The following is a 22,497-nucleotide window of genomic DNA, read 5'->3' as shown; positions in this document are numbered from 1 at the left end:
ATGACCCTCAGCATTCTCTCCTACTGCTTGTTCATGTTTCCTTTGGCTTAAAATATAAATATACTCCATAATCAAAAGTAGATAATGTTGATGATTGCACAACTCTGTAAATATACTTTAAAAAAGTGAATTTTATGCTATGTGAACTATATCTCAATAAAGCTATTACTTTAAAAATTGCATTAGAGCACACATGCATGCACACACACACACACACACACACACACACACACACACACACACACACACAAGTTCACCTACTAGAAGGATATCTGCCAAAATAGAAACATTGATTCACCCTAGGACTCTAGGAAGTGTGATTATATAGGTGACTTTTATCTTACCCTTTAGGCTTTTCAGTATTTTAGAAATATTAGGTTCCATGTGTTTACTATACATTTTTGTTAGCAGAATTTACTTTCCTTTTCCATTTCCTAAAATTACCTCTTGCTAAGGTAATGCTCACTAGCATAGGGAGTTTGGTCAAACAAGTCAAGGTTCTCTGCTGTTTTTCTTATAGTCTAGGACATTTTAGATTTGTATCATATGCCATCTGAGTTTTAACTTAAAAACTTTTTAATTCAATGAGTGCCTGCTACATGTCAGACTGTGTGTAGGGCTCTAGGGACATAACTATGTTAAGATCACCTGTAGGAGCTGTTGGTCTTTTAGGTATCCAGTCTCTTAAACTCTATTTTAAACTCAAAACAACTTCTATTGTTTTAGGATAATATCTTTGGCATCAGTTGATGATATGATTCCCAGAAATAGTAATATTTCAGTTAAAAATGGTTACAGATAACACTTGATGCAGAACATTAAAAAAAATCAACACCAAGTAAATTAGATTCTTATAGGGCTCTCTTGAAAGAAAATATAAAGCATACCTTTACCAGCTCCACAGCTTCAGAGGCAAAATCACAGCAATAAAGAAAGGACTTTGGAGCATTCCTATGAAAATGGAGGAAATATTTAAGTCTAGAGTCCATATATGCTCAGATGACAGAAGAAAAGCAGCTATGGGTTTGAATTCGTTAATAGGCATTTTTTTAGAAGAATTTTGTATACCTGGTGTGCTGTTTCTTCTTTTCAGATACTGTTCTCCATAGCAGTGTAGGGGTGCCATTGTGTTTTTTCTAAACCAGCATTGTCTCAAACCCTTATCATTAACTTCAGGGTGACTTCCAGATGCCTGTCCTGGATGTAAGGCTTTCCATTACTTGGGCCCGCCTGCCTTACACCCCACCATGCTCTCACATAGGAAACCTCTAAGGCCATCCATCAGCGTTACTCCATCTCCCCCCATCCCCAATAGGCACTCTTTCTTCTGTGCCTTTAGCTAGTAAGGCCTGTAGCTCCTCTTAAGTTTAGCCATGTTCTACCCTTCTCTAAGGACTCTAAGACCACTGTGTCCCTTGGTCCTTCAGTACTCCTCCTGTGTGTACCATATCCCCAACGAGGCTATAAAATCCACAAGAGCAACCAGGACCATACATATAATTGTTGTTCAGTGACACATAGATTTCTTTTTGTGATTCAGACAAAGCACTAAACAACATGATACAATGATTATTTGATGCCAGCATGTGATCAGGAAATGGTACTTGGGCCACAAAATCACAGTATCTGCTTGTCTATAAACGGCCATGATCTAGCCATTGTCAACTCATTTGATTGTTGGGCCTCTCAGAGGCTCTGATGTCCTGCTAGGGTGGAAACACACACACACACACACACACATACATAATATATATATATATATATAATAATATAATATAATATATGTGTGTGTGTGTGTACATATATATTTTTTAACAGCATGTAAATATGACTTCTAAAAAAGAACAAAACACTAATATATTAATTCTTGGTTATCTTTTTAAGTTATTGTCAAACATTTGTTTAACATCACACATGCACTAAGCATTAGAATATAAAGTAGTAAATGAAATTATCTAACAAGAATATAGATTTTGGAGCCAAATGAACCTGTGTTTAAATCTTGGATTTCCATTTATTAACTCTGTGAATTTGACTTAACTTCTAAGATTAAGTTGTTTTACTTATAAAATATAAATAAAATAATTCAGGATTTTTTTTCGGGGTGGGGGGGAAGCTGTTTACCCATATGAAAGTCTTGACTATTTTTACTTGGCCTTTACTGAACTTAAGACAAGTTCCCCTTGCCCTTTATCTGAGATTCAATGACAATGGCTAGAACATGGCCATTTATAGACAAGCAGATACTGTGATTTTTGTGAGCCAAGTACCCTTTCCTGATCATATGCTGGCATCAAATAATCCTTGTATCATGTTGTTTAGTGCTTTGTCTGAATCACAGAAAGAAATCTATCTGTCACTGAAAAACAGTTATAAGTATGGTCCTGGTTGCTCTTGTGGATTTTATAGCCTAGCTGGGGATATGGTTGGCTTCAAATAGCTTCTATAGGGGTGTGGATAGGGCAGGCCCTTTGAGGTGTAAGTCTTAAGAATTTTGAAGGTGGGGTATGGCACTGTTAAGTGGGGGGAAGGAGCAATGGTACAAGGGTTTATAGGTGGGAGTCACATGCCACGGATCAGAAGCAGAGTTGATTCTAAGAGCCCAAACTGGTATGTGGAAGGATATACATACAAGGTGGGCCCTCAAATACACAATTAGAACTTCTAATTTGACTCAGGAGGCATTTCAAGCAAGGAGAACTTCTAAATAAATATGGAATACAAGCATAAATACGCATTTAACAAAATCTCACTCAGGCTCAGATTATACTATTAAATGCCTCTCACTGATGAATACTATGCTCATTCACTCTATGGCACTAGGGTTTTGTATTCAATGTAACATCTGTTCAAATAAGTTAAAGTATGATGAATATGTTTGGTTATGAAATGTTAACTGACACTATTGTTGAATCACTATGTTGTACATCTGAAATCAACATAATATTGTGTATCAACTATATGCCAATAAAAAAAACAGGAAAAAAAAAGTTTAGCAGTACTGAATCAAAGTACTGCTTGTTTTTTTCCCTCCATCCCATATCAAAACAGTTTTGAGTGTATTACAGCATATATCCCTATTATTTCTTATGAAATCCATTGTATTTGTGATTCATGATTTGTTGCGGGGGGGTCACATGTGTGTTAAATATTCTCAGTAAACACTCAGATGCATAAAGCACTATGCAATGTGGTGGCTAAAGGCAAGGGCTCTGTAACCAGACTGCCTAGGGATGGAATCCTGGCTCTATCATTTGGTGGTGTGAGCTTGAAATAGTTACTCAATCTCTCTGCAACTCTGTTTCCTTATCTTTAAAACAGAGATAAATATGGTACCTAAAGTAGTTGTGAAGATCCAATGGAATTCATATAAGTAAAGTTTCTAGAAAGGTACTTAATTCAGAATAAGCACCTAATAAATCTTAGTGGTCACTACTTTTTGTTGCTGTCACTATTATTATTATTATCACTACAGGCAGATCTGCCTCTGCCTTCCAGGAACTTAAAGACTTAAAAACATGGTTCTACAAAAACTTGCATATACCTCAGAATGCTTCTCTGGACACTGGCACATGCGGCTTATTATGCAGTCTCCTTTGGGCAGTGTTTACTAAACACCCACAAGAAACAGAACAGGCTAGTAGCTAAAGGAAACGACGTGCCATTTGCCATGTGTCGTACTCGAACGGCAGCGTGACCTCTGAGACTGAATTCCCACTGCATTGGCAGCTCAGGTTGAGGTCTCGTGACCAACCAGTGACTTTCCAGGGCTTTTCTATAAAATCAGCTGACTGCCTTGGCTCTCGTCCTAGCAAGCGGGTGTGAATACTACTACTACCACCACACTACCAAGAACTCTGTTGGCAGGGGTGTAAGAATTAAATGATCCTTGGAGAATGCTATGACCTCTCAATTCTAGAGGTCTAATTATGGTAAACTATTCTGAAAATGTAAAATATTAATCCTATACGCTCTAAAATCAATAAAACATAATTTCATAGGTGGTAAAATAAAAGTCTAAGCTTCCCTTTTGAAGACAATCACTGGTTGCCTTCTAAAGACGAATTATCTCAGGTTATTAAGTTACAATGATTTCTAAAATATGGATATGAAGTAAAAAAGAAGACACAGCCAAGGAGAGAAGGAGGCAAGAGCTTGCAATTATTAGTTGGAGGGAGAAGTAGAAGGGAAAAATACAACTAACAAGTGGGGAATCAGAGATGTTAATCAGTCAATATGTATTTAGCTCTAAACTATCTAATATTGCACTGTTAGGCTACCTGGAAAATCAGGTTAGGGTAAAATATGCTCTCTACTGCCAGGAATATAAATGGTAGTTGGAGAGACAAGATATAAAAAAATGACATTCTAAATATACCTTGAGATGAGTCATAAAGTAACACATAATCAACTGCCAGTGTAGTAGATTTACGTGTATTATAAGCTTGGGGATCACTGGAGTGAAGGAACCTGGCTACGTGGTATAAAAGAATGGGAAATTTGGCCCAGAAATTGGAAAAGGGAAAACAAAGAAAATTTATACAAAAAAGAGAAAGTCCATTCAGAATAGATTTGTCAGCATCACTTCTATCTGGCCACTTCTACTGGGAATTTGATAATATTAGGGAATTGCTTACTGTTTATTAAGTTAGGTTTGTAATTGTAATGAAGAATGTCCTGATTTTTTGGATACACAGTAAGTATTTAAAAATAAAATGTTATGATGTTGGCAATATGTTAATAACTGTTAAATCAAGGTGGTGGGCATATGAGACTTCATTGTATTATTCTTTACTTTTCTGAATACTTTTACATTTTCACAATGAAAAGTTTAAAAAATAGCATCATTAAACTTAAAAATATGCATAGAGAAAAGACTGAAAGGAATTATAACAAAAATTTTGTCAATAGTTGTGTTAGGATGATGGATGACCCCCACCCGCCAACCCCCTGTTTTCTACTCTAATGGAAATATTCTGCAATGTGCTTATTGTAGATTTTATAGTGGAAAAATAATGTGAATGCTATTGTGTAAATACGAAAAACAAAACAAAACAGGCCAGTCAGCCATAGGCAAAAGGTGTTAGAAAAGTTTTGTGAATTCTGTCCTCTTCATCATAAATTGCTGAAGTATATAGGTGAGGCGGTGAATGGAAAGGGAGGATCAGCAATCTCTGTGCCTATCATCTGCTTCTGCTGTTTTGAGTCTTAGGACGAGTTGCTGTTACCTCTGAGCACTTTCAATTCTTAGAGGCAATCATTTGACACACAAAGGTTTTATACTGGTGTGCCTCCAGAAGTGATGACAAAATAACGTAAGGGTTAAAGTATAGTGGGCCTTAAACTCAATTCTCTTTGTGTAAAATGACAGCTATATATCCTGGAGGAGCACGTAAATCTCCAATGATCTAGAAATGCACAGCTTCATGGAAGAACCAAACCTCTTGCTCTTCTTATTCTCTCACCCACACAAACCCAAGCTTAAAAAATCACCACAACCCTGGTGGAAAACCCATGGCTGTGAAACATTGTTTTCAGAGAAATTTCCAATTCATCTGAAATTAGACACTAAGACCAAACCACTTTTTAAAAAATTTGCTATAGTCATTGTTTATATGAGAACAACACTACTGGCATATACATGACATTTTTCCAGACTTTCTCATTATCACATACATACGTAAAATTCTGTAGAAAACTATGAAACTCACTGCAAAGTGTTCAGAATAGGAAAAACACTATTTCCAACACCACAGCCAACCTTTAATCAAAAGAATAAACAAATATCATGAAAACAAGGTTAAGTTTTCCTCACCAATATCAGATCATTTTATTTAAAAAAATATAGAGGAAATGTACTAGATCTCTGGGGTTAGGAGAGTTTTCTAAACATGAAAGCAATGGAACAAATCACAAGAATAATGTTGGGAAATTTAACTATGGAAACATTCACAATTTTTACACATCAAAACTCAAAATAAATTAAAAGGTGACCGACACACTGGAAAAAACTAGCAATAAATATAAGAGGCAGAGTTCATTTAAAAAATATAAATAAGCAAAGGAAAAATATGGAACACAAAAGAAGTATAAATAGTTTCTAAAAATTTGAAGAACTATGTGAACTTTTTAACAATCACAGAAATGCAAATTAAAACAAGGTATAATTTTTTCTAAACAAAAAGCACTAAAACAAGAGTATTCTAACCAATGACAATGTGATGAAACAGACATACACTGTCGTGCATTGGTATTAATACAACTTCTTAGAAAGTGATTTGGCAAAATATCTTAAGAGTATTAAAATTTCTTATAAGTTATGTACTAGCAAACATAAAAGAAAATGTGGAAAAGTCTATATCCAAAGATGTTTGTTGTAGAAAATCTGAAAACAATTTAAATGCCCAGTAGTATGAAAATAGTTAAATAGAACTGAAATACTCCACACAGTAAGTATTTTCAGCCATGAAAATGTCTGTAGAGAATTTTTGAAGATAGGGAAAACTGCTTCTGGTAAAATGTTAAATAGAAATGAAACAAAACCCCAAAATACAGTCATAACTTTATATAAAACAGTATAAACAAATGGAGAAAAAAGTAGAAGTTTAACAGTGGTTATATCCTTTGTGGGATATTAGTTACTTTATTTCTTTTATCTCCTCTTTAGCAAATTTTCTGTAATCAATACATACCACTCTAAATAGAAAGAAAATATTTTTAAAAATCAGTTGTACCAGATTATAGCAAATTATAAATCTCACTTATTTCTATTTCACCAAAAAAGGGACAATAACAGAAAGAGATAGAAATTAAGGCCTGAACTTACTGGCATTTAAAACTGCCTTCAAGTTAGAAATTAAAAAAAAATTAAAATAAAATAAAAAACCTGACTGATTAAATATATGAGTCCTTTAAATATATTTTATGCACAAAGGTATTCTGAACACTTACTTAGTTAGATTTGATCATTTTCTCCCTAAAAAAAACTCCAGCATTAATAAATATGGAATATACATTTTAAACTCATATGCCACCTCCCATCTTTGCCCCTACAGTGCAGTACCTCTAGGATTCTGAAAGTGGCACTGCTACCAGGAAACAGTTCAGTCTTCACAGGTCCTTTTCTGTGTTGTTTAGCATCTAGGTTGGAAAAATCAGATCCCGCTTTGCTTTGACCATCTGCTGAACCAGCACTTTTCTTATAATGATTTTTTTGTTCAGGGTTAGTAAGGCAGTGCATTCTTGAGAAACAATTCGCAGCATTATCTTTTACATGATCCAATGAAAATTCTTTCATCTTCTCTTTAGTTTTTTGATCAACTGGAAGAATTTCAGGAAATTCCCTTAACAGCCAATTACGATCCTTGAAAAACTTATTCTTATGAATCTTGTAAAATGTGTCCCAATATTTACTAGCTTCACTCTCATATTTAACTAAAATAAAGAGAAAAAAAGATTTTTCTATGTATTAATGTTTGCTATTAGTTACTCTTTAAATAACTACACTTAAAAATTAAATACTGTTGTTACATACATTATCATTTACAACAATTACATTTACTATTGAATAACTTGAATATTAATAATAATATTTATCTGATTTTTTTACCTCATAAAAATTAAAAGTTCAGAGTATTAATTCCTTCAAAATGTGTCAATGTGTGGGGTGTTTAGTCCTTCTCCCATAAATCTACTTTTGTCTTAAGTTTGGCCAATAAATTATTGTGAGGAATATAGTCATTGCAAATTACTTTGTATAGTCTAACCTTGGAATCTTAATAATCACATTTTTACCAATAACCTGTAGGGCTCTTTATTATCTTGGAGAAAGGACATTTTATTTTTATGTCTGTATATGCAGTTTCAACATGACAAATGTCTGTGAAATTGGTAATCAGACAAAACTGTAGAATTATAGATGACATTATTTTAGAGCCAGAGTGGTCCGTTGAAATAATTTGCTCCAACTCTCTTGGTTTTACATTTGAAGAAAGGGCAGCACAGAAAGATGAACCCACTTGCTCCAGGTCCTGGGGCCCAGTCACAACAGTCATCAGACCTGATTCCTGGAGTCTAGGGCCCACCCATAACTTCATTCTTCCCCCACCTCCAGAGGCATCTCTTTTCATTAACATCTCCTAATATGAAGCCTTTAAAGAAAATTTCTGATGCCCTTTTAAAAGATATGTGCATTTTGTGATGTTATCCCTTAGACTTTACTTGGCCCCGGGATCAGGATTAGTCAACAGTCTCAGAACTTCAGACAACTCTTAGCTTTCTTCCTCCAGAAAAGCTTCCTTCTATCTGTACCTTAAATTAATTAAAAAAATTAATCTACCTACTCCATCACTCATTCACTCAAAAAACATTTCTTGAGTACTATTATGTACCAGGCCTAATTCCTAGGTTAAGAATTACTTTCATCCAGTATAGACACATGACATTTTGAAAGTGCTTTCAAAGGATAAAAAAACCTTCTATTATTACAGAATAATTTCCAAGACTTAATGTTTGGTGAAAAAGCCAGGTGTATAACAATATGTATATGAGGCAACCATGTTAGATAAAAAAGAAGATAAAGAATACATGTGTGTGCATGCATAGAAACATAATGTATGTACATACACATATTTACTTGTATATGTACAAAGTATTTCTGGAAGGGTAATCACAGAATTAGTAATACTGATTACTTCTAAAGAGGGGAATTGAGTAGCTGGGGACTAGGGTTTGAGGAAGAATTTTCATTTGGATTTTGATTTGTGTGAAATTACTATCTACTCCAAAAACAAGTTAAATTAAAAATAAAGTAATGGACTTATTTTTTTCATAATTTTAAAGAAGCTCCTACTCTCAGAACAAGAAGTTGCTAAAGTCAAGTTTATCTTTGTTACAGGGCCTGTCCTGAAGCCTGTACAGTTTTCCTTTTCTCTCCATTTTTATCTTTATGGCCTTGTACCACGCATCTCCACCCATCTGGCCACAAGACTTCCTTTCCATCAAGGCTAAATTGTATCTGGCAGCAGGACTGCTTATAAAGTCAGGAACTCCCATCTGTATTTAAGGTCTGAGAAATGAAAGTAGATCTCTGTAACAAGAGTTATGTGATGTTGCAGTCCAAAATATGCTCACATTTGCACTACTGGAAGGAAGCCTATTTATGGTTAATCTAAAAACGTTATGTATCTATCTTTAAAATACTTCTATTACTACTTTTAAAAATTGGAGTGTACCTGATATACTATATGAGAAAACAAAACAACATTCTGAAAATCAGACTCAAGAGAAAATAAGCAACTATCAAATTTCTCCAGGGTCTTCTCATACCTTCTTTTCTTCTTTTTACCTTAAAAACTTTCTTTCTAACTCGTTTCATGCTGATAAAAGATTTTTCTGCTAAATAAAAAGCAACTACCTAAGAGGAACTACATTTAGTCAGATCTCTAGTATCTAAGTTTCCAATATCAAGCTATGTGTCAAGTGAGTCTGAGCCTATCAGTAATTACAATCTAATACTGTATGTTGATTAATTTGTGGGAATATTCTCCTAGGAATTAATTAGGGGTGGGGTAGGTAAGACAGCAGGGGAGTAACCTGAAAGAAAAGATTCATAACAGTGCTATTTATAGATGGAAAAAAGTGGAAAGTAAGTCAAATGCCCAACAACATAGGAATGACCAAGCAAGCCATGCAGGTAAAAAAAAATGACCTTATGTAGCAATTAAAATCTAAAGGATAATAATATTAAGAGAAAACACTCACACACAATGTTCTATATACTGATTGGGCCCTTAAAATTTATTTCGTATTCATTCATAACAATCAGATGAAACTTTGGAGTGATGGTAACAATTAAATGATTACTAGGTACTTCTTTCTTTTGCAAAGTTTTATCCACATCTTACATGAAGAAAAAGAATCCTAGTTGAATTCAACTTGCCTACAGTTTCCTCATTTGATGAGGGGTTGACTTAGACTATCTCTGTGTTCAAGTTCTAGGAAGTCTTTGTACTTTCCTATTAAACCCATGAGTTTATGTAGAACATTTGACATTATCACTTCTTATAAACTATAAAACCTTAGATTGCAGTAATAAATATAAGTTTGTACTACTAGTTTAATTTGTACAGTATATAAAGAAAATGAATCTACAGTGAAGTGATTGGAATCTGGTTCATATACCAAATATATCAAACATCTAGATTCAATGCTAGCCTATGTAATCTTTAAAAAGGATCTGATTATGATAAGAAGATGATAGTCAAGTTCTGCTAATATATATACTTCTGAGCCTTTTACTGGTATTTATCATTCAGGAATTAGGAGAAAAAAAAAGTCCAAACAGTTGCATAAATCACTATACCATATCAACAACATTAAAACTAACAACAATAACACAAATAGTTTCTTAACAGCCAGGCACTATGTCAAAACCATTACTTGGATTTTTTTCTCATTTTATGCTAATAATACCTCTCAGATAGACAAATTATTATTCCAACTTACAAAGAAATTCAAGGTCAGAGGGGATAAAAAAGTTTCCCCATGGTCACGCAGCTAGAGACAGGACCTCAATCAAATCTACTGGATGTTAAAGCTCATGCTCTTAGCCATTAAGCTACATTGCCTTCCTAACATAAAATCGGTATTAACCTGCTCCAAAATATCTCTGAAAATAATCTTGTGTTTTTCTGATTCTGTACTTCCTTTTCACTATGAAGCATTAAGTTGAAAGTAAAACCTCAGCATAACTAAATTGTAAAATAATGCTGATTGGTGTAAAAATGTAATAAAAACACATCTGAAACAGAAATTAATTAAATCCCATTTGAATTATTTAAATATAAACTATGCAAGGTTATACGATGAAATTATGATGGACAATGGGAACATAAAATGCTCTATGAGAACAGATGAGTTTGTGGGATAGGAACAAAACAGAAGCAGCATCCAGGATGGGCTGGGGTAAAGGCTAATGGGCTGGACCTCTTTTTTTGCTATTTAAGTTGTTTTTGGCATTATCTCCAATCAATGCTGGCAACTCCATAGTTCTCAGTAATGTGTGACAGCTTCTGAGACCCCATGGAAGCTCAAATCAAACTCACAATTATGGTTATGAGACAATGTAAAACACCTTCAACATCTGATTTAATTTCCTGTACTGCAAGAGTATCTGTGTTAACAGGGGAACTGGAAGAGCTACTTTTCCTGACCATGAGTGAAAAATTTAGTTTCAACCTGCCATTAACTCATCTCAAGTTCAGGCCAATAAAGAAAGAAGAATATAGTATGGAGGAATCTGCCCTGTCTTCATCTTGTCCAACTGACCTTCTAAACAGGTATATTAAGGATCAATTTTTCTTGGAGGAGCATTTTTTTCCTTTCACTTTCCTAGGTTGCCAATTCAGAGTCAATTAACCTATGCTCATGGCAGTAAAAAGGATGTAGTGACCTGTTTAACCACAGCCAAATGAAACAACAACTCAATTGTTCATTTATTAAATTCAATACTGCTGAGGGGAAGAAGGAATGCGACACACTGACCATGCTTAGATATTCAGAATTTACCCTGAATCACAGTGAATATCACAGCTCAGAGGTTGAACTAAACTATTTATGTATATGACATACATGATGTCATTAACATGAATAATGAAAATGTATTCTAAGTTGCAATGTGATGAAAAGCAATTTAAAGTTATTTTTGCACATCAATTACAAAAATACCTGAGGTCTCAAAGCTGGAAACTGCCACATATCACTGATAAAGTTCATTGTCTAATAAAAGAAAACTCTTAGTTATGACATAAGAAGGGTTATTTTCTTAGAGCACTGCATGAAATTTTAAATGACCAAAGCTGAATTATAAACAAGTACCCTTACATTTACCAGCATACAAAACTTTTAGCTGTTCTATTTTTTTCACATCGGATACTTCCAAGTGATAAGGTATTCATAAGGTAAGGTATAGTGAGATTCTTTTACTATTTTGCTTGATACAGATTACTCACCCTAGGCAGTAGCTATTTACAAGGATATTTTAAAGTAAAAATAGCAGCTGCTTTTGTTACTATGTTTTAAAAACCCATTACATTTGCTAAATAACCAACTGAAATGTAACACAATGGAGATGTTTTAGGAAATGATAAGATATATTCATGTTAACTCAAAAACTGCCAAATGTATCTTTCCTATTTCCTTGAACTAAGCTGCTTTTAAAAGAAACATGAGCATAATAAAATTTAAAAGAAAATATAAAAGGAAATGTAGAATTAAAAGTTATAAATCAGGGCATCTGATTGAAAGAAATATTGCTGAAACCCTGGATGCTACACATTTTAATCACAGAAATGAAATGTCAACTATCCTGCAGCCAAAAACTGTATAATGTGATGGCCAAGTTCTTATTTTCAGAATTGTGAGAGTGTTTCCTGACTTCAGTTCTCACCAATAGGTGAGACAATAGGTGAAAAACGGGAAGTGGGAGTGACACGAGACACGCCCCCACAAAAGAAATGTGCTGTAGAGTTGGGAAGCATGGGAGAACAGCCAGTATTTCCTTCCAGTGGCATTAAACATAAGTGAGATGAGATCAATAAACCAGTGCTCATGCTGTATCCTGTAAATGAAGTACTTTGTGATGGGAGAAAACTGGCTTTTAAAGACTTAGGACTCTCTTAGATAAGAAGAGATGATGGTTAACAGAGAAGCTGGGGGTAGAAGTGGGTCAGAGTTTCCTCTGGGTTTTCACAGAGTTTGGGAATAGAGCTTTTAAACAGATCTATTCACTTTGGCCCATATTCATCAGAGGTATTAAACATCAAATGAGAAGTCTCCACCTAGGGCTTCCGCAGACTGGTAGGTCTATGATCCCTGGCAGAGACTGGACTGGGAAGCTGGGTAGGTATTTACTCAGAACACTGTTTCCTCAGAACAGAAGTTTTCTTTCTTCGCCACCCTCACAACAGCCTCAGTGGCTGCTCTGTGACCTTGCTTAGGCATGACGGATGGCCACCCTCGTGGTGTGCTCCTCTCCTTGCAGGTTCCCTGACATGTATGAAGTGTGACCCCATTGCACTGAGTGCTGTTATGGGGTGGTGGGGGCAGAGAGTTGGCAGGGACAGGCCCAGCAGAAACCTCTATCACTTTGAGTCATTTTAAAACGGAATCTTTTGTTCTTCTCCACAGCAGGTAGAAAACTTGGCTCAGAGACTGGACATGCTCATAAGCAAACCAAATGCTTTAAAGCAGTATCATTTGGTCCTCTCCAGCCTAGTTTTCCTGCTTCTATAGAGAGAGGCCAGTCACCACCTTTCTATTTCAGTCACACTATGGTTCTGTGGGAGCAGTCATTTTCCTTTACTGCGGTTTCCAAGGCCCCAAAATAACCTTCTCATTAGCTTCACTCAAGTTCATCGTTAACATAAATAGTCCAAAACAGGCAGCCACATACAGAGCATTTTCAAGGGAACATTATCAGCACTGCTCATCAATTTATGTTCTAGACAGAAATATCTGAAAGAGTATGAAAAAAATCCTTGTTTTTTCATATTATCAGGAAATACATTGTGGGTAATTTTTAACTTCCTGGAAATGAATTAAGATGACTGATAAGTTTTAATTCTGTTTAGGCTTGACTCTATCAGATCCAGGTGACTACTAGCAGAAGCTTGAGTAATGTGGAAAATATGTCTATGTAGCAGCTGGCAAAGAAGCAAAATTATACTTCCTCAGGAACAGTGTGACAGAGTTCCTGCAAAGGAATGCAATGCTGCCTGATTTGTAAGCAGAACTGCCACTGGTATGCACCATAAAATCCAATTCCAACACTCTCTAGCCATGTCCCATTCTGGGACTACATGGCTGCAGCTAATAAAAATAGAATGGTTCCATTGTGGACCAGGGGCTCTTCTTTCCTGTCAACTGTCCAGGACACATTCACACTTAGGGTAAGGAAGGAGAACTAGCCCTAAGGAATAGCCAACAATGCCAGAAGATAAAGCAGGTTATCGATGATGCCAGAGGATTACACAGGGTGACACTGCTCCCTTCACTAGTTAAGGGCAACTAATGAGGGCATCTTTAGCCTTAATTACAGACTAAAGTCACTGGAACAATAGTTAATTACCAGTGAGATTAGTGGTTTTCACTATGCTTAGCTTGCACAGAGGAATGCAAACATCTTTCCCTGCGGAGTTTCAGGACCGCTGATCGATCTGGAAATTTTTCTGTAAAGGGCCAGATAGTAAGTAGACTTTGTGGGCTATATACGGTCTCTGCTGTAACTGTTCAAGTCTGCAGATATAGCTCAAACCAGCCACAGACAATATGTAAACAAATGAGTATGTCTGTGTTCCAATAAAACTTTACTTATAAAAACAGGCAGTGAGCTAGGTTTGGCCCACAGCCACAGTGTGCCGACACCTGCTTTCTCTGATGGGCCGGTCCACTGATACTGCTACAGGAGTGAGTAAGGAATGGCAACAACCAGCGACAAGCTGTTCAGGCAAAACTAATCTGTGGGATCAGAAGCCAGAACAGTGGCTGCTCTATGAAAGGTCAGAGCATGAGGAAGGTTCTGGGTTACTAGTAATATTCTGTTTATTGATGTGAGTGTTGGGAAAATTCATTGAACTTTGTGAGAATTCATTTATGATGTGTAACTTTGTGTGTATTTGGTACTTCAATAAACTTTTTTTGTTAAAGAACCAACCTGTTTTAAAAGAGAAACCATTTTAAGAAAAATAAGGTAGAAAATCTTATCTAGAGAGCACAGGGTTTGGGCTAAGTGTCTGAGGGTTCCCAGCCAAATCTTTGAGGACATAGGCCATTTTTTTTTAGTGTGTTTTTTAAAAAAACTATGGTAAAAAAACATGTAATATAAAATTTGCATCTTAGCCATTTTTAAGTGGACAGTCCAGTAAGTATATTCACATTGTTGTGAAACAGAATCTTGCAAGTCTGAAACTCTATACCCATTAAACAACTGTTTCTTCCTCCCTCCAGTCCCTTCTAACCACTATTCTACTTTCTGTTTCTATGAACTTGATTATTTTAGATCCTTCAGGTAAGTATTTGCCTTTTTATGACAAAATAATTGAAAGCAGGATCTTGAAGAGATATTGGCATGCCCATGTTCACAGCAACATTATTCACAATAGACAAAAAAGTAGAAGCAAACCATATGTCCATCAGAAGATAAATGGACAAATAAAACATGCTATATACATACAGTGGAATATTATTCAGCCTTAAAATGGAAGGAAGCCCTGTCATATGCTATATAACCTAATGTATTCAATAATATATATCCTAAAGATCTTATGGTAGTTCCATTTTTAATTTTTTGAGAAACTTTCATGTTTTCCATACAGGCTGCACCATCTTATAGTTCCATCAACAAGGTTTCATTTCTTCACATCCTCGTCAATACTTATTTTCTGTTTTTGTGATAGTATCATAGGTCAATTTTTTAGAAGCCATTTTTGAAGGTTGACAAGGCCTTGACTAAACTCTAAATATCAAAGATTTCCAAGAAAAGTACCTTAAATTCTTATTGCAACTTTATGTTTATCCTAAAAAACCAAAAACATTTTGATATGACTTTACATTTTTTTTCAGTTAAATTTTGTTACTGATTCAATAGGCAATGCATTCAACATAGCTCGATATCTAAAAGGTACGAGGGAGTATCCAGTAAGAAGTGTCCCTCCCATCTTCTGCTCTCTAGCCACCAGCTCCCCTCCCTTTAAAGTCACCAATATTAAAAATTCTTGTTTACCCATCCAGCGGCATTCTATGCTGTTAAAAGAGAATTTTCTTTTTTCACATTTTTATGTTATACACACTGTTCTACAACCTCCTATCACCTATATATAGTGAAGACTGAACCATATTTGGTACATAAGGAGTTTCTGTTTTCTTTTTACACTGCATGATATTCCAGTGGATGGCCATATCACCATTTATATAACCATTTCCCTTTTTGATGGACATATTCATTACTTTCAATTTTTTTTATCTTCTCTGGGACATAACTTTACTTTCTTGGCTCAAAGTTTTTGAATTCGTAGAATGTTCCTAGCAAGTGGAATAAATGCACAACAGCAAACTGAAAGACATACAGCAAGAGGAAAATTTAAACATTATATTTTCATATCTTGTTCAAAATGCCACCCTTGTACATTGCCCAGAAAAAGCAATGACTACCAAAAGAGCAAGTATAGGATAAATATATAATTACTTTCATTAACTTTTGTCCCACTACTCTGGAATAATGGGGAAGCCTCCCAAATGGAACAAGTGGATTGGCACATGTAAAAGCTAAGTAATCCCACAATTAGGAAGAAAAGAGACTAAGGTGTAAACGGAACCAGTGGGAGGTGAGAAGAAAAGCCAGGCTCCAGGAACCGCGAGGTGTGGCTGCCCACCTTGCTCTTCCAGGAGGACTCGCTCAGCTGAATTTTCCTCTACTTTTTTCCTGGCTGCTGCTGCTTCCTCTTTTGACCACTGCATGTGGTCCCTATCAAAAAATGAAAAGATTGTAAAACCTGATTGTAACATTGAAGAGGGCAGAAAAAGGGTGATAAGGGAAATATATCTTTCATTCTAGGTTAGTCAAAGACACAATGGTACACACTAATTCCATGTCAAATGAATATATTTTGAAGCAGACGTTCCATCTGATAGTGCTGGTAACAACCCTGGAACTCCTATGGTTCTGCCATTTAAATGTGACTGTGTTGCAAGGCCCAGCCATCTTGGAAATGACTGCTGCATTAATACCCCAGGAGCACCCTGGTGCATGATTATTGTGGTTCGTTGTATTTTATCTTAAGGTTAAGTTTATCTGCCCTTTGTTAAGTTATGAACAGGGCGTTCTTTAACAGTTTTTAATACTCCTTTTATGATACTTGTATTCTAATACTTTGCCGTCAAAAGTATTTTACAACATTTGTACTTACCCTCAGTTTTTTAAGTTAGATTTTTCTTAGTAGGTGCCTTAACTTCTGTAAATGGATTAATTTACATTTAAATGATAAACTACTTGATATAGTATATAAGAATATCTGGCATTTTACCTATGAGTATTTTGATTTACTTTCCCTATAGGAGATATATTTTTTCTGCCACCAAAATGACTTTCTTGGAATTGAAGCAACACCTTGATACAAAAAAAGTGATTTACACACAAAAAAACCTTTACAGAGTTTTCATTACTTTTTTTGCAGTAAGATGTAATTACCTGAAATAAAGCATTTTTTCTAAACAATAAAGAAATCACATACCCCAAAATCCAAGTTCCATGGATCCTATTTATAACTGTAAGAAAAATCCCTAACACTATTATCATATATTTGTAGCTACTGCAGTGATGAAAGAGGGGTAAAATACCAAGTTCTTGAGATGCATCACAATGGTGATTGATGAACATTAATTGAGTACTAACATAATCACAATTATTGTAATAATTACTATCATTTATTATATGCTAGGCATTTTGTAATAAGCACATTACATACATATATGTCTTATTTAATACTTTCAAAAACCGTATGAGAGGGTTGTAACTATGCTCATTTACATAAAAAGAACAGAAATTTAACTTACTCAAGGTCATATAGCTAGTAAGAGACAGCACCAGAATTCACACCCAGGTCTGTCTCACTTCCAAGTCCATCTCTTGACCATTAGTCTACCATATCTACAGTACAGACCCCCAGGGCCCAAGTGTGTTGTTCACCATGGGGATGAGAAATCTGTTGTTCCATACAGCTCCCCAACCCCTCTTTGGGTCCCTAGTGACTATTCTTGCCTCCCACATAGGGCAACCAATAAGTGAGGTTACTCATACTATAGCAGATCTGGAGGAGGTTGAAATAATAAGAGCATGGAAGGAAATACAGTCTGCAACTGAAAAAAGTAGTTCAAAGGACCCTGAAAAGGTCTCAAGGATCCAAATGTGGGTTGATATGATAAAGGTGGGGACAGTGAAAGAAAAAATTGATGGACAGCCCAATAGAATCTTGCTAGAGCTGTGGCATCAATTAAGCTGGAGGAGAGGTTCCAAGATACAAAAGCTGGAGGCAAAGCCCCCTGCTCGGCCTGTGTGCCTATAGGACTTCCTGGAGCAGTGTACCCAGACCCAACCTGGGCCCCTGCTCCCATAGGAGGATGATTAGGCATCATGGTTTCACTGAGGGGGGGATCAAGGCCCCCACCTTGGGGGATGTGGTGGGGACTGGAGACCACATGTAGCGTTAGCAATTCATTGGTCCCCTGTGAATATACAATGTGTTCTGGCACTGGTGGACACAGCAGCTGAGAGTTCTCTGATTTCTGGCAACCCTGAGTATTTTCCTGGGACCCCTGCTGTGATAGATGGCTATGGGGGGTAAGGCGATTAGAGTAAAGAAAGCCCAAATTACACTGGGGATAGGGCATTTACACCCAAAGGAGTATACTGTGTACATATCTCCCACTCCTGAATATATTTTGGGGGTGGATATCCTGCAGGGCCTGTGGTTACAGACCACTGCAGGTGAGTTCAGACTGAGGGTTCATGTGGTAAAGACAGTTCTGAGGGAACATGCTCAGCACCCACCTGTAGCTCTGCCTGTACCTCATAGCATGACAAAAACTAAGCAATATAAATTGCCTGGGGAGCAAAAAGAAGTTGGAGAAACTTTACAGGAGCTGGAGAAGGTGGGCATCATAAAGCCCACTCATAGTCCTTTTAATTCCCTGGCATGGTCAGTGAAAAAGCCAGATGGCTCCTGGTGTATGACTGAGGATTACAGAGAATTGAGTAAAGTCACATACCCTCTCCATGCTGCTGTCTCCTCCTTAGCATCCCTCAGTCACGAACTAGGGACATATCATTACAGTGGACCCTGCTAATGCTTTCTTCTCTGTTGACATAGCACAGGAAAGTCAGGAACAATCTGCCTTCACATGGGAAGGCCGGCAGTGGACATTCACTGTCCTTCCACAGGGATACCTCTACATCCCCACCACCTGTCATGGACTTGTAGCCCAGAACTTGGCAGCACTGGAAAAACCGCCAGTGGTGTGGCTGTATCATTATATTGATGATATCATGCTCACATCTGATTCTCTTGCCTATCTAGAAGGTGTAGCACCTAGGCTGCTGCAACATCTACAGAAGAGAGGATGGCCTGTGAGGAGCACCAAAGTTCAGGGACCTGGTTGGTCAGTAAAGTTCTTGGAGGTTGTCTGATTGGGTAAGATTAAAATTATCCCAGAAGGAGTCACAGATAAAGTCCAGGCTTTCCCTAACCCTACCACAGTGGCAGTATTGCAAGAGCTTTTAGATCTTTTGGGCTACTGGAGAGTGTTTATCCTGCACTTGGCACAAATTCTGGGACCCTTATACCAGTTGGTATGAAAGGGCATCAGGTGGGACTGGGATGAAATATGTATCTGCCTTTACTGCTGCTAAGCAAGCAGTCAAGGCCATGCAGGCCTTGAGTTTAAGTAACTCATCAAGGCCCTGTGAGCTGGATGTTCATGTAGAAGATGGGTATGGATGGGGCCTCTGGTAGAGGCTTGAACAGACCTGCCAACCTACTGGATTCTGGTCACAACTATGGAAAGGAGCAGAGGTCCAGTACACCTTAACAGAAAAGCAACTGGCTGCTGTGTACCATGCCTTGCTGGCTACAGAGCTTATCACCAGAACAGCTCTGACCAAGGTAAGAACTACCTATCCCATCACAGTGTGGGTGTGAGACTGGACCCAAAGGCCACGGAGTGGTGTGGCACAGATGCTTACACTGGCCAATGGGGTGCATATTTATGGCAACATAGCACTCTCCCCAGTACCCCTTAAGTAGAGAACTCCAATGCTTACTGGGGTTAGTGACATACACAACTGGAAAGCAGGAAGAACTTGCTTTGGAGCCATTAGTAACAGGGAGCCCTTATTGGCAGGGAAGAGCCCTGTACCTGAAGATGCTTGGTGAACAGAAGGCTCCAGTCATGGATAGCCCCTCAAGTGGAGGGCTATAGCTTTTCATCCTAAGACTGTGACAATATGGATGGAAGATGGGGAGGGGAACAGCAGTCAATGGGCAGAGTTGCAGGCAGTACGGCTCGTGATCACCCAGGAGCCCTCCCCAGTAGCTGTCTGCATGGACAGCTGGGCCGTCTATCAGGACTTGACGCTGTGGCTACCAACATGGTACCATGCAAGTCACATACCCTCTCCATGCTGCTGTCTCCTCTTTAGCATCCCTCAGTCATGAACTAGGGACATATCATTACAGTGGACCCTGCTAATGCTTTCTTCTCTGTTGACATAGCACAGGAAAGTCAGGAACAATCTGCTTTCACATGGGAAGGCCGGCAGTGGACATTTACTGTCCTTCCACAGGGATACCTCCACATCCCCACCATCTGTCATGGACTTGTAGCTCAGAACTCGGCAGCATTGGAAAAACCACCAAAAACAGAAAAGCAACTGGCTGCTGTGTACCATGCCTTTGGTTACCAGCCCCTTTGGGAGCAAGAGTTGTGGCAAGACTTATGGGCTTCTGGTCAGACTAAGAAAGACAGTTACTGTATATCGTGTGACTGGCCATTTGCCTTTGCATCCCCAGTGAATGATGAAGCTGACATATTAGCCCAGGTACGCTGGCTAGAAGGAAAGCCTGCCTCTGATATGGCCCAATGGTTACATCAGCGTTTGTTGATTGAAGGACAAAAGACAATGTGGGCTGTAGCCCGTCGGTGGGGCTTGCCGTTAACCTTTGAAGAAGGCTGCAGAGCCCAGAAGGAGTGCCTTGTATGCTCTAAGAGGGACTTACACTGAGTCCTGCAGCAACATGGGACAATGCTAATGGAGCTGATACTCCTGGTCAGGTGGCAGATAGACTATATTGGGTCCCTGCCCATATCAGAAGGATATTGGTATGCCATGACTTCCCATGAAATGGGCAAGATATGGACTTAATCTGAGTAGGACATTGAACCCAGTTGGATCCTCAGGCTTGAGGACTGTCATGATTTTATTGCTATCTGTATCACAATTTCTGCTGTTATTGTATGTTATTAGTCTGGTTGCAGTACTGCAGCTTTCTTGCACAGGGGCCATTGCAGAAGATTGGGGGTGCATAGCTTGTGAGGTGAGAATTCTGGAGGGAAGGGCTGTGGGGTAAATGGCAGAATTTCCAAAATCTCCCACCTAGCCTTAGTCCATTTACATACCAATGGATGTTTCAGAGCTTCTGGTGGATCTGGGGCAAGGGGTGGAGAGAAAACAGCCATTCTCTCCTCCCCTCCGTTCCTCGTATGTAGTTGGCCTTGCATGTGCCAGTCACCAAGGACCCAGAGGGGAGAAAAGGGAATCAAGCTGTAGCTGGAGGTGATGGATGTTTGGGAGCCTGGCTAGCGACTGTAAGAAATAAAAACCTTTTCTGCTAAGCTGCCCTTTCCCTTGACTTACTTCAGTTTTATTGGGTTCATAACAGTTTTGCCCCAGGCAGGGAACACCCTTCTCCCTGAAGCTATAGGTGGCAATGGAAAACAGACAGAGTTACACTGAAAAAAAGAGTAGTTATGACCTGGAGATTAACTAGATGTTGGGTGGGGAAAAGGAACGAGAGTCAGGAATGATTCCAAGGTCTTAAAGTATCTTTCCTTGAGTATCAAGGAAAATGGGGGTAACAATGACAGAATAAGGAGTTGCTTTGGCAGAAATTATCATAACCTTAGTACTACTTTAAGTCTTGTTTATGCAATGAGATATGAGAGGGTATATTTCAGTGACCTAACTATAAATATACCCCTGAAAGGTGAGAAACTGCTTTCTTTTAAGAAGAATCAACACTGGTTTACTGAAGTTCTCAGGAAAAGTAAATGATAATGTAAAAATAAGAATTTCACAGCTGAAAACTTAACCATCATTTTTTCAAATAATACCCCATCATTTACAGCCCAAATAATGAGTAAGCAGCTTTGTCACTTGCTTTAGTAAATGAGATTAGAACAGATTTTTGTTTTGACTTAATATATGTGAGCAATCATATATATAACTTGGAGTTTGCAACTATACTTCATAATCTGTATATAAACATATAGAGAATATTATTACATGACATCATGACATTAAAGGCAACAAGTTATTTACTGAAAAAATAGTATTACTAAGGCTGGGGACAATTTTGTCATCTATAAATTTCTTCAACATATAAGAAAGAAAATAGAACAATCTATTTCCCTGGAAGAAAATCAAGCCCTGAGACAATGAGAGTAAATGTGGTTCTTTAGCTTTAAGCATTTGCTTTAAACTGTTGGTTTAACTTGCTTCTTCCTGAGTGTCTAATAGATTTAGTTATTTCTTAAATTTCTAACTTCCTTACATTGTTCTTTATGTTGGTTCATTTTCTTATCTGCCACATGAAGAGAATATTATACCCTGAAGAACAAATTTTCCACAGTACAGTTACAGAATTCCCACAAAAACCTATAAAATAT

The 22,497-nt window shown here is 37.4% G+C and overlaps 1 protein-coding gene across 5 annotated transcripts in view; it reads right to left on the bottom strand.

Moving 5' to 3' along the window:
• METTL8 (methyltransferase 8, tRNA N3-cytidine) overlaps window positions 1-22,497 on the bottom strand; it is a 145,956-nt gene that overhangs the window by 51,955 nt on the left and 71,504 nt on the right. For 4 of the 5 annotated variants that reach the window (XR_012123704.1, XM_073218701.1, XM_037022917.2 and 1 more), the window contains 4 exons: window positions 16,431-16,522; window positions 7,064-7,434; window positions 5,712-5,761; window positions 888-951 (listed from right to left, as the gene is read on the bottom strand). Coding sequence is in view for 4 of the 5 variants with exons in the window: in XM_073218701.1 (XP_073074802.1) it covers window positions 888-951; window positions 5,712-5,761; window positions 7,064-7,434; window positions 16,431-16,522 (577 nt within the window). In the remaining variant the exon portion in view is untranslated. The remainder of the gene's footprint in view (window positions 1-887; window positions 952-5,711; window positions 5,762-7,063; window positions 7,435-16,430; window positions 16,523-22,497) is intronic. The other variant, XM_073218702.1, reaches the window with a different exon arrangement.

This window comes from Manis javanica, chromosome 12 (assembly GCF_040802235.1).
Source record: "Manis javanica isolate MJ-LG chromosome 12, MJ_LKY, whole genome shotgun sequence".
Lineage (NCBI taxonomy): Eukaryota > Metazoa > Chordata > Mammalia > Pholidota > Manidae > Manis > Manis javanica.
This window is presented reverse-complemented; position numbering and strand designations above follow the sequence as displayed.